We start from the raw sequence: 12,918 nt of genomic DNA on the forward strand, positions 1-12,918 counted from the left end.
ACATCCAGAGACAAGGATTAGCGGGACCACATCTGGACCAGGATTGCTTAATTATGCAAATCACATATGCCCCAATTCTCCCCACATATAAACATACATTTCATATCACTATACCACTGATGGGCTTGTGGACACTGAACCCTTTTTGTTCCTGTACTGAGTACTGCTCAAATTCCCTCTGACTTGTGGTTACCATCATGCTCCAGGTTTCTAAAAATATGAATTTTAATCAAAAGAATAATATAATCTTAACTCAGCTGAAATAAAACTTTAAAAAAATGCAGCTGGAGAAATTGTTGTGCTGGTCTTCTGAGTTCCCACAGCTCCTAGGCATAACTTTTTCCTAATACTCCATACAATGGCTATTATTTTTAATGCACATTTGGCTCTTCGGGGACCTATGAAACTGCCAGAGAGAGGCCTGACTTCAGCCTAGAAGCCTGTGCACCCAGCACAGTGCCTGACAGAGAAGTGCCTGGTACCCAGATCATCTCGCGTACTTTGCATCAAAAGATCCAATAAAAACTAGATTCTTTAGTTGTTCCTACTTTGTCTCTGAAAATTCTGGTTGTTGAGTTGTGGTATGATATACTCCATATGGAAGAGTTGGAAAAGGCTTGTCAATGACAATGAGTTTAGGGATCAAGGTCTCCTTTACCTCTATTCAGTTTTGTGACAATGCTGTGGCCAGGCAAATTTCAACTGTAATAACGCAAAAGACTCATGGCACTGGCTGTCAAGGATTCAACCTCTTTTAACACATATCAAATATAAATTTGACAGTGTGTTGTTGAGGTGATGGGTCAATTCTCAACCTCAGCTATATCTAAGAGCTCTCTGGCCACAAAAAGGGAAGGACCAATGGCTAAGAAGGTCACATGCTGTGTCAGAAACAAAGGAAGCTAAATAAAGATGGCTCAGCATTCAGCCACCCTGAACAGTTTCCAAAAGATACATATTTCAAAACTGCTGATTTCAGACTGAATTTTTCTTTGCAGACTTGCACAACTCACACACCACTTTTTTTAAAACTTATGCTCCAGAGGCCAGGAGATTCCTGATGTCCTTGAAGCTCTATAGAGGATGTAGCTAATGTGCAAAGTCTCTCCGGTGCCGAGCCCTTGTGACATGTATCAGTGTGATGAAAAGCACTTGTGGGCAGCAGTGATGAGGAGACAATGGTAGGGAAATACAGAGCATGATGACCCTTGCCAGGAAGCAGATTTAGAAAGCATGCCCAGTGGGTCTAGCAGGAAGGGGCGGGGCTGATGAGAAGGGCATGACTAGACGTTCACAAGAATGCCATATGGAAAACACACCTGGCAAAAGGTTCTCTCCGCCAAGTGGTATATTTATACATTTGTGTTAGAGGACACCATTAAGGAAATTGTCACATCCGTGGAACATGTGACTATAACTCTAAGAACAGATGGAGCCCGCCTCACATACCGAGAATGTTGAGTAATGGAACCATGATAGGAGAGAGTGTGCACAGTCAAGGAAAGTTCACCGTGACAAGGAAGATGGCAAAGAAAGGATGGAAACCAACATCTGAGAACCATGTGGTAAGTCCTTTTCACTTAGTTTCTTACTAGTGTCAATGGGTACAGAGGTAGCCAAGGTACTGCTTCTATTCCTAAGCAACAGGTAACTTAGAAAGGTTAAGGGACTTGCCCAAGATCACCCAGCAGTGACAGGCCTGGATTCTAAGACAGTTTAAAGCACATGAGGGCAGGCCTTGTTGTAAGACACAGGGCTTTCCTCCAACTGCACACTAGTACTTCTCGCATGGGTGCATGTGAGGGGACATGACTCCAGGTCCTCCCTGCCCTACCTGTGGGTAACGCTGTGTAGACAAAATCTTTTCCAAAAAAAGCCACTAGAGCCCTCTGTGGGTGACCTTGTGTCTGTCACTTCTGCCTGCAGCTGGCATTGCCTCAATCACCCTCCTTTCAGGGGAAATTACTGTGTGTCTAGCATGAGTGGGGGAGGGCCAACATGAACATGCAGTGGGCAGCCACTCTGTGAAGACCTGTCAAGCTGACAGCCTCATGCTTAGAGATCCAGCAGCTTAGTGATGTCCAGGAGTGTTGGTGCTCAAGAGCTTTGCCTTACTGGAAGCAAAGTCCTGACTGTGCTCCCAGAACATGTGAAGATGCTGATCTTAGTATTCCAGCATGTTAGCAGTTGCACTAACCATAAATGACTGGGCACTCTAGTTAAGACATTGTGATTGTCCGACTGGTTACACACAGGCTTCCATGACTAGCACACATGCCACGCAAGTGGACGCACACAGAAACAAATGTAGTGTAGGAGGTCTACAGGAATGTGCTCCAAATGGAACCGTTTTTCCTCCCAAAGCTCCAAACCCACTGTAGTGGCTTCGGAGTCCTGCAAGCTTCTACATCAGAACCATGTGGGAAAGCGCCGAGGTCAAGGTCAATGGCTGGGCTCTGGTTCACTGAGAGCACCCCTAGGGCTAGAAATTCACTCTCTACACATTTCCAAGATCCAATAATGATTACAGTGCTGACTACAGAGAAGCCAAATTGGTGTGGAAGTGGAAATGGGCCTTAGAGAGAGCTCCTGGCGCCCCTTATGGAGAGAGAAAGCTGGTGCCCTCTCCAGCCTTCTGCATAACTATGGTCAGAGTGGACAGCTATGCAGAGTCATTCCATCCTATTTCCTCACAGCAGTCTCTGAAATAATCACATCATTGCTGAAAGTTTTCAAAGAGGGAAACAGTGGCTCACATAAACAAAGGAGCCCCACAATTGTCCACTAGATGGCAAGTAGTGGCACCAACGGAGTGGCCCTCATCTGCTCAATGCTGGTGACAATTCATACAACAAAGAAAAGAGCATCAGTGTCTAGAAATAAATTTTAAAAAATTATGAGAATATTAGAGTAAGTGCTTTATAAACAGAATTAAATCCAAACAAAAAGAATATGGGCATGATCAGCTGGTTTACACCCCTTCCTTTGGTTCTATTGTGAAACTGGACTCATTTTCAAGAGATACAGGAGGAAAAATAGAGCCAGCATCCTTTGATCACCCACCAGGTGCCATGGACTGGACGCACTGCTCATAAAATTATACTGCTTTTAATATCTCCAACACCAGGAGACATATCCCCATCAGCATTTTACAGGTAATAAGATTAACATAAAGAAGTTAAACGACACAAACTACAAATGGCATTGCTGGGAACTAACTCCACCTCTACCTGGTTCTAAAGCCTGCAGTTTCTAGGCTACCTCATTGTTCCAGGGTTTTCAAATACCAAAGGTGGTTCACCACCACGCATGCAGGACAGCACGAAAGACTAGAGACATACTCATACTCCTCTTTGACGTTAGTTTCGAAGCCCTCTTTTTTTCTTATAGTGTTGTGGTTTTTGCTTACATATATCAAAGAGGTGACCCTTTTAACTCACATGGCTCAAAAATCAGGCATAGGTTGGGGAAATGACTCCATGGACAAAGAGCTCCCCAGGCAGGTGTGAGGTCCAGAGATCATATCCTCAGAACCCATGCAAAAGCCAGGTGGGCATGGCCGATGATCTGCAATCTAAGTGCACAGGAGGCAGAGACAAGGATTCTTAGAGCAAGCTAGCTAGCCAAAACAGTAAGCTCCGGGTTCAGCAAAAGATCCTGCTTCAATATATAAGGGGGAGAGTATTTGAAGAAGACACTCAGTGTCGGCTTTTGGTCTCTACTGATGCACACATATATGAAACCTGCACATATGTGCCCCACACATGCGAACATGCATATGTGTACACTCACCACACATGTCACTATAACCTTGTCTTTCCATGTACTCAGTTTGTATTCTCGCCCTCCCCAGTAGATAATGTGCCTGTATATTTTGTGTATATTTTTACAGAAGCTTGAAAGTAAACATAAGAAATACAGTTTTATCATTTTTAATCTTCCTTTTGCAGTTTCTTATACAGATTAAACATCTTTCTATAGAAATGAGCAGAGAGATATTTTTAACTCTTTTGAAGCTACAGATTATTCTGCTGTTTGCTGATTTTTTTACTTAACCCTTACCGTATACATGGATCTATTACCTATTTCTATTAGATAATCCTACAGTTACATTTCGTATATCTGGAAGGATCTATGTACTAGAAGAATTCTGACAAGTGACTATTTTACATCATCTGTCACACACTTGCAGTGTAACAGATTCTGTTGTATTCATCTCCTTGGGGCACACACCATTTTCACTCCCGTCAACAGCATATGAACAGGGTTATTCCCTCGTGGCCTGCAGTAGGATGTGTATTTGAACTCTGATGTGAGTGAAAAATGACCTCAGCATGGTTTTGCTGGGTTTTTTTTAATCGATGAAGTTGAACATCTAGCATGTACCCAAGTTATTCCCTTGTTTGTGGCTAATTCTTTTTACATACTTACCTATGAGAAAAGTCTTCATAACAATAAGAGATAAATTTTAAAAAATTGTATGAAAATAATTCTAGCTGCTCAGTATTTTCCTTGAATTTTAAAGTAATCTTAAAATTCCATTCTGAGGCTTTGATACCCAAAAGCATGCTAAGAGAAATCTCTGTTTCCTTGAATGAGTACGCTAATCTATCAAGCTAGGAAATAATTCAAGAAAAAACGGAGAAAGGCTCAACTCAGCTATAACGGTAGATCTGAGCAATCATTTGTATATGTGGCTGTGATTCATGCCTAACTAGACTTTCCTATGACACCCATCTAGTCATCTCTTTGTTTCCCCTCAATCCTCTCCTCCCCTCCTCATCTCCTGCACACACAGAGCGGCAGCACCTTCCACATCCCCCACATCTCTCATAAGAAAAAATACAGTACAGCCACATTTTCAGAACTAGAAATTAGACCCAACATTATAGGATGCAGGATTCAAGGGAATCCAGCATCTAATTCTCAAACTTGGTATGCAATGATAGATATGATACCACCAAAATGAAGCATCTTCTTTAGATGAAAAGACAAGAATTCGTTTAAAAAAGAATGCATTTGAACTATAATAAAAGCCTGCCTGGAAACACATACTCACTGGTCTAACACTGGCACAGATGCCGTGGAACTAACTAACTATTACTGACTATATTTAAGCCAGGCATTGTGCAGCCAGACACAAAGACTAGCCCATTATTTAAACCCTCCAGCTCAGTGGCTGCCCATCACTTCCAAGTGTCTTCTCTAGCACTCCTCTAAGGTCAACAGTGTTGACTGTTGTGGGAAGTAGAGGAAGCCCTGAGCAAATATGTAAGAAGTGGTTAAGTCCTAAATGAAGGGGTACTGTTGACATGAACACAACCAGTCAAGGACCCCAGTGCCTCAGAGCCATAGGAATAGCAAAGTCTTCCCCAGGTCAGGCTCAGAGAAATGGCAAAGCCTTCCCCTGGTCCATGTGTGGATGTTGACAGTATGTGCAGATATTATAATTGTAACTTCCTCTTCCTAGGTGTTTACAGCCTGAGACTGCTCCCCTATAGAGACCGCCCCCTTACACAGATTAGCTAAACCAGCCTCCTTGTTCAGTTGAGCTGTATGTAAATACACCCATCTTCTCGATTCAGATTTAGAACATAATAACACTATGTTTCTGAACTGCTGGTGTTTTCCTGTATCAATCCAGCTTTTCTGTATGGGTGCCTGTTGTTTCTTCATTCCCTCTTGCCCCATTTAGGTCAATCCCTAAACCCTGCAAGACTGAGGCAGACTGTGCCCTTGGGAATGTATTTTGATTGCATCTACTGTCTGTGATTTCTCAGTGTGATAAGCTGGGCTCTGAACTTCATCACCCATTAGATTTTAGGAGACATGAAAAATGCTTCCTGCATGAAGATGTCCATTGTGCAGTTATTTATAATGGCCCAAACTGGGAGCAAGCAAAGGTCTCAACTGTGAGGGGAAGATCAAATAAAGCATGGAACTCAATACTTCTGCTGCAGTCACAAGGAGTTTGCAAGTCTATTTACATGAAGTGTGAAATGACTGAAAATATTGGGGGGAAAGGCAATGCTTTTCTAACTGCATAAAGGGTCTTTGGTCCTGCCTTCAGCTAGGAGGTTCCTCTACCCTGCCTTCAGCTAGGAGGCTCCTCTACCCTGCCTTCAGCTAGGAGGCTCCTCTACCCTGCCTTCAGCTAGGGGGCTCCTCTACCCTGCCTTCAGCTAGGAGGCTCCTCTACCCTGCCTTCAGCTAGGAGGCTCCTCTACCTTGCCTTCAGCTAGGAGGCTCCTCTACCCTGCCTTCAGCTAGGGGGCTCCTCTACCCTGCCTTCAGCTAGGAGGCTCCTCTACCCTGCCTTCAGCTAGGAGGCTCCTCTACCCTGCCTTCAGCTAGGGGGCTCCTCTACCCTGCCTTCAGCTAGGGGGCTCCTCTACGCTTCCTTCAGCTCTGACTCACACGTGCAACATTTTAAGCAAACCACCAAGCCACTCAGCGATGTCATAGAACCCAACAAAGCTTTGTCAGTGCTAAAGCTGATACAGTGACTTCCATTAAAAAAATCTCATTTACTGTTGGATTGCAAGCTCATCTTTAAAAAAAAAAAAAAAAAAAATGCATCAAAAACATTCTCGATTCTATGAAGAAAGGAATTTACAAGCATTCTCAAATCTTATTTAGTGAACACTAAATAAATACATAAATAGAAAATACGCCATTTTAAAAAACAATCCAGGAATCTGTCTTATTTCAGTGTTTCCTGCCATAAGTCATACATGGTAAATTATTAAATCTACCTAAGGGAAAGCAAATTGTTTTCATTTTGCAAACCAGCTGCACAAGTTCCGTAGTATCTGCCTGAGGATCCCAGGCCAAACAGAACACCAGTGAAGATGAGAAACCTGAATGTTTAGCAGCATTGGCAGGTGAAACGTCCTTGCATACTGTGCATTTTCTGGCCTCCAGAGAAAAGCACCTCCACAGGCAGAAGTAAGAGGAAAAAATGTGGGGGAATATGATTGGCAGAACAGTGCAGTGTCCCTCCCAAGACACCCATGTCCTAATCCATGAAAGTTGAAAAGGAATTAAGGTCATAGGATTAGACTGGGGATTAGCTTTCCTAGCATGCACGAGGCCTGGGTCCATCCCTGTCACTGAAGAAAACACAGTAACAACCAAAAACTAAAGGGCAGGAATGAAGACAAAGGTCACTAATCACCTGACCATAGGCTAAGGGCTTTACCTGGGTTATAAGAGTATCATCACAGGGGCCTTTAAATATTTTATTATTTGAAACAAGGTGTCATACATCCCAAGATGGTCTTGAACTTGCTACATAGTCAAAGTTGACATTGACTCTGAACCTCGTGTCCAACTCCTGAGTGTTGGGATCACAGACATGTGCCACCATTTCAAATTTACATGGTGGGGACTAAAATAGAGAGTATGCTAGGCAAGCGTTCTATCACCTGAGCCACATCCTCAGCACACACAAGGTGTTCTCTCTCTCTCTCTCTCTCTCTCTCTCTCTCTCTCTCTCTCTCTCTCTCTCTCTCTCTGTGGTGTGTGTATACATGCTTGTATACCCCTGCACATGTGGCCATGAGGGCACATGAAGAGCAGAGGCTACTGCCAGGCAGGTAATCTTCAATCTCCACCTTACGCTCTTCTCACTGAACCCAGAACTCGCTCTCTGACTCAGCTAGGCTGGCAGGCATCCACATCCAGTGATCTGCCTGTATCCATCCCCCCAGTGCTGTGTTTCCAGACATGCATCACCATATCCAGCTTTTCATGTGACTGCTGGGGAGTAAACTCAGGTGTTCATGGTTGTTCAACAGTCATCTCTCCAACATCATCCCCTCCCCAGCCTCCAAAAGAAAGTCAGAGAAGATATGAAGGGACACGGCCTGTTGCTGGCCTTGAAACAGAGGAAGAATTACAAGCCAGGGACTGCAAGGGACTCCAGCAGTGGAGGAAGACAAGGACGTGGCCTTCAACACTGGCCTTGCCAGCATTCTCTTTTGATCTTAGTGGAGGCCATGCTAGACTTCTGAGTTATAAAATATGTATGTTGTTTTGACATAACATGGTGGCAATCCATTTTAGCAAGAGGAAACCAACACGGGGGTGAAAGGGTACAAGACAGAAGAGGAATTGCTACTGTCTGGATGAGAGCGGCTGGTGGGGAACAATTCCATACTGCTTTATGAGCTAACAGAGAAATCTCCCTTAGACAGACTGGCACAGGAAAGTTACGGGTCAGATAGGAAGGCTGGCTGTGGTGTTCCTCAACCTGTGTGAGCTTCATTCTCAGCTGTGGCACTACTTGATAAAGAGGATCCAGAATCTACTGGAAGCCTAAGGGGGACCAGCCATGGCTCAGGGACCAGCTCAGGGCAGCAACACCAGGCCCTGCACTGGATGCCAAGGGCCCCACACAGGAAATAGGTGGTAACTACCGGTGGGGATGTTTAACAGAATGAATCCCACATTCATCCCCGACGCATCTACCCCACAGTCCAGTCTTAGAAAAACGAGGATTTAGTTCAGGGCTAAAGGCTGCTTCAGCTGTTCCTGGTTAAGACAAGCTGAAAACCAAGGGTGAATGCAAAGCCCCCTGAGACTGCGGCAGCTAGAAGAACTACCCGCAAGGGGCCTAATTTCTCACCTACAAAGACAGATGCTGGCTGCTTTGATGCACTGTGTGCTCGAGCATGGTGAATGCATGACTACAAGTGTCGACTGCTGATGAAACACCTTTGTGCACTGTGAGATGAGAAATGAAGTCCCCCCGTTTCAATTATATAAAACACAGGCATAAAATGGAAGACCTAACAGATGCAGTCGCGTGATGCTCCAGGTGATACATGGGTTCCACCTTAGCAACTCATGTTTACTGCAGACCCAGGATCGGCTCCCTGAAAACAGTTTGCATGACGGTAGCTTTTCCAACTCCTCCCTTCTCCCCAAAGTCACTGAGAAAGACATAGCATGAACAGCATGGAACAAACCGGGGAGGATGTGGTTTAAGTGCCGGCTCCTTCCATTTCTGGTTGCTCAGTGTACGTCCACCTTCAATCACATGAAGAGAAGTCCTAGGAACCCTCACAAGCTGTTCTGAGCACAGGATGAGGTTGCTGCTGGGGAAGGTTCTTCTCACCTCACCAATGACAGACACAGTCAATGTGATTACAGCAGCTGCCATCACACTGTATGTCAGAAAAGACTAGAGCTGATCAGCTACACTGTGAGGATCGGGTTCTTCATGCGAGAAACAGGAGCAGCATATGTACTGTGGGAGGTCCAAGATGATAGGCGTGCGCCTTGTTATACAAAGCCAGCACCTGAGATGTTCAGTCAGTGGGAGCTGTAAGTGTGGTGACCAACACTGTTTCCGTATTAGATAATTCTATGAAATTTTACAGCAGGCATTTTCAAAGAACATTTTAGAGCAAAATAGTCAGAAATCTTAAAGATTCCATTACCCTGTGTACATACCAACAGACATAGCATTGTCAAGAGTCAGGCTGCTTGAAGTGATACACAGAGTTTTGACTGAAAAGCATACTGGGTCACCTTTCTTCTTCTCCATAATTACATGAGAGACTGGTTAAGTACATACCACCACACACATTAAAGAAACATCACATACAAGTATTAGGAAAAGATAGAGAGACGCCATCCTCCAAGCCCTGCCACATGCTAGGCACTGCAGAGGGTACACCAGAGCACTCTTCCACTCACATAAAAAGCCTGCCGGGTAGGCTTCATCACACCCGTTTGACCAGGCAATGAACCTGCAGTAACCCAAGATCTGAAGGCATGGATATACGCCCCTAAACCTGGACTTTTCCTCCCAGCTCATCCCAGTTCTGAGTGGTAAATGCATGCCTTGTCTTCTGTCTGCGTCCTCTGACACTGTTCCTTGAATTGGTCTCTAAAGCATAAAGGAAGACTATGCTTCTGGAAAGAAGGAGCACAAAATCGACTCCACCCATGCCAGCTAAAGGTCTGGAAAGCAAAGGCAATGTCGAAAGTGGTGTGTGTCCAGCTGGAATTCCCACGGCCACCTCCCATGCCCCTTACCTTAAAAGAGGCATGCTGCTCCATGTGCCGCAGCAGCTGTGGCTTCTGGGCTGCTGTGTAGTCGCACACTGTGCACTTGAACTGTTTCCCTGGAAAGAAGCGGAGGACAAGGTGAGCGATGCCAGCCTGGCAGCTCCTGCACGTAACGGGGCCAGTACACAGAGGTGGCCCTTGCCAGGAGGAAGAGCAGATTCTCAGAGGGGATCGAGAGCCAGTATGATCAGTTGTCAGCAAGTAGGAGCAGGAAGGAGCCCACCACTGAAGGAAGAGAGGGGCCAGCTTCACCCAGGGAAGCTGTGAGTGGTAACTAACACTGGAGCACACTTCGACAGGAAGAGAAAAGGTATGGCCAGCCACCTAGAGAGAGAAGGGCACTGAGAAAAAAACAGAGGTGTTCAAGAGAGACAGAGATAGAGACACTGATCAGCAAAATGGGCCACGGCATGGTCAGAAACATGAAACAGCAGCACCTTCCTTCCGGAACCAGAAGTATGCGGTCTACAGGAAGTTCAGAGCTAACCTGAAGAAGAGGGAAGCCAGAACATTGAGGATCCAGGGCATCTCAATGAAGATGAGGTCCTGAGCATCAGAGGAGTCTACAGAAAGATGCTCTACACGGAGAAAGATCACTGTGCAAACCTCCCATGCAAACAGCACGCCTTCAGCAGTGCCACAGACAACTTCAGAGAAGATCATTGTCTTAGCAATGTATAAATATTCTACAATCAGGTGAATGGGTGTACGTGTCAAAACAAAGAAATGGATATGAGGAACACATTACACTTCTCCTGATGAGAGTAAACAAAATCTCCATTTGCCATCATACAAATATGTAACCAAACAGAAGTATGACCTACTATCTGCAGTAGTAAAGGGTCCTAATAGTGCCAGCATTATGGGAACATAGCTACTGCCCCTGCAGTGTGGATCCCAAGAAATCCTTGCTCCTCTGGAAAGCACCACACTGCTACTTCAGACCAGACAGGTAAGACTCTCTGTAGCTGCATCCCTATATCCCCCTGTTCTGCAACCCTGAAGTCAAAGCAAACCAGGGAAAGGCACAAGTAGCCTTGACACCTGTTCTTATGAAGGTAATCACTAGGTCGGGCCAATGACAGATGCTGCTCCTGGTTTTACTAGATGATTCTACTATCTGAGATTCTGCTGCCATTCTATGACCTGAAAACCTTATTCTTTAGTATGACATCACCACCACTTTTGTGTGTGTCTCTGACTAGTCACTGAGTATCTGGGTGACAGAACTCATGTCCATCATTCTCTATAAACTGATGTCCCACAGCCCACATTCTGATGCATCTAGCCCACATTCTGATGCATCACTGCACATGACTGTTCTCCACAGTTCTGGCACACGCTTGATGCCCAAATCTACACCTCTGACTCAGTCCTCTTCCCTCAACCCAACATTTGAGAAGTCACCTATTGTCTTAGTCACTGTTCTAATGCTGTGAAGAGACACCATGACTAAGGCAACTCTTATAAAGGAAAACATTTAATTGGATGTGGCCTACAGTTTCAGAGCTTTAGTCCATTAACATCATGGTGGGGAGTACAGTGGTCTGCAGGCAGATATGGTGCTGGAGAAGTAGCTGAGAGTTCTATATCTGGATCCATAGGCAGCAGGAAGAGAGAGCAAAAAGACCTGACATGGGCTTTTGAAACCTTAAAGCCCAGTCCTAGTGACACACTCCAACTAGACCACACCTAATTCTCTTCAAATAGTACCCTTCCCTGAGGACTATGCATTCAAATATATAAATACTTATTCAAATCACCACATTCCATTCCCTGGACACCACAGGCTTGTAGCCATATCATAATACAAAAATGCATTCGCAACAACTTCAAAAGTCCCCATAGTCTTTCACAGTCTCAATACACCTTCAAAGTCCAAAGTCCCTTCTGAGACTCATGGAAATCTAACTGTAATCCCCTGTAAAATCAAAATAAAAAGGAAGATCACATACTTCCAGTATACAATGCCACAGGATATATATTACTATTCCAAAAAGGAGGTAAAGGAACACAGTAAAGAAATACTATAATACCAAAGCAAGAATGAAAACCACCAGGACAATCTACAAACTCTGCATCTCCACATCCAATGTCAGAACACTCTTCAGATCTCCAACTATTGCCAGCTTTGATGACTGCAACCCACTTCTCTCTCTTGGGCTGGTTCCATTCCCTGTTAGCAGCTGTCTTTGGCAGGTACCCCACACCTCTGGCATCTCCAACATCTTAGGGTCTCCAACACAATCCAGGATTCACTCTCACAGGTTCACATAATGGCCTCTCTGGGCTTCCATGCAAGAACTAAGCTTTCCTTAGCCATGGTAGGGGGTGGGGGTAAGATTCAACAACCTTTTTCTTGTGTCCTTGACTCTAAAGACAGAACTACATGGCCAAAGCTGCCAAGTTCTGCTGCTTGCTAGGAACGGAACTTGGTCCCCTCATTCAAATACATTTTTATCAGCTTTCTGTTTTGATGGTTTCCTTCACTGCTTAAGCTTTTCTGTAATTCTTTTTCACTTGTTGGAAGCTTAGCTGGATAGGGTCTTGCCCTGAGTTCACTGCCCCCTTTATTCCATCAGCATTAGGCTTCTCTTTAAATTTTTCACCTCCTTGAGCACTGGACTTGGCTCCAACATTACATTTCCTGCTACTCCTTTTCTCCTTAAACTAAATATTTTGTATTTTCCCTTGCTCAGCTTCTTTATTTTCATTATTTATCTGCATAAGTGTGATCACTAATGACTACACAACACAGTCAATATGAGTCTGACTTGAAATCTCTGTCAATGCTGTTCATCAAAAACTCTTCAATTTAGCCTCAGGCAGACTTTTGGA

At 44.6% G+C, this 12,918-nt stretch overlaps 1 protein-coding gene across 3 annotated transcripts in view; it reads right to left on the minus strand.

Moving 5' to 3' along the window:
* The window catches only part of Zfat (zinc finger and AT-hook domain containing), a 181,160-nt gene that overhangs the window by 55,554 nt on the left and 112,688 nt on the right, over window positions 1–12,918 (minus strand). For all 3 annotated transcript variants that reach the window (XM_052747939.1, XM_052747937.1, XM_052747940.1), the window contains one exon: window positions 10,048–10,136. In XM_052747939.1, the coding sequence (XP_052603899.1) occupies window positions 10,048–10,136 (89 nt within the window). The remainder of the gene's footprint in view (window positions 1–10,047; window positions 10,137–12,918) is intronic.

This window comes from Peromyscus californicus, unplaced genomic scaffold (assembly GCF_007827085.1).
Source record: "Peromyscus californicus insignis strain IS unplaced genomic scaffold, ASM782708v3 Scaffold_20__1_contigs__length_68692818, whole genome shotgun sequence".
Classification (NCBI taxonomy): domain Eukaryota; kingdom Metazoa; phylum Chordata; class Mammalia; order Rodentia; family Cricetidae; genus Peromyscus; species Peromyscus californicus.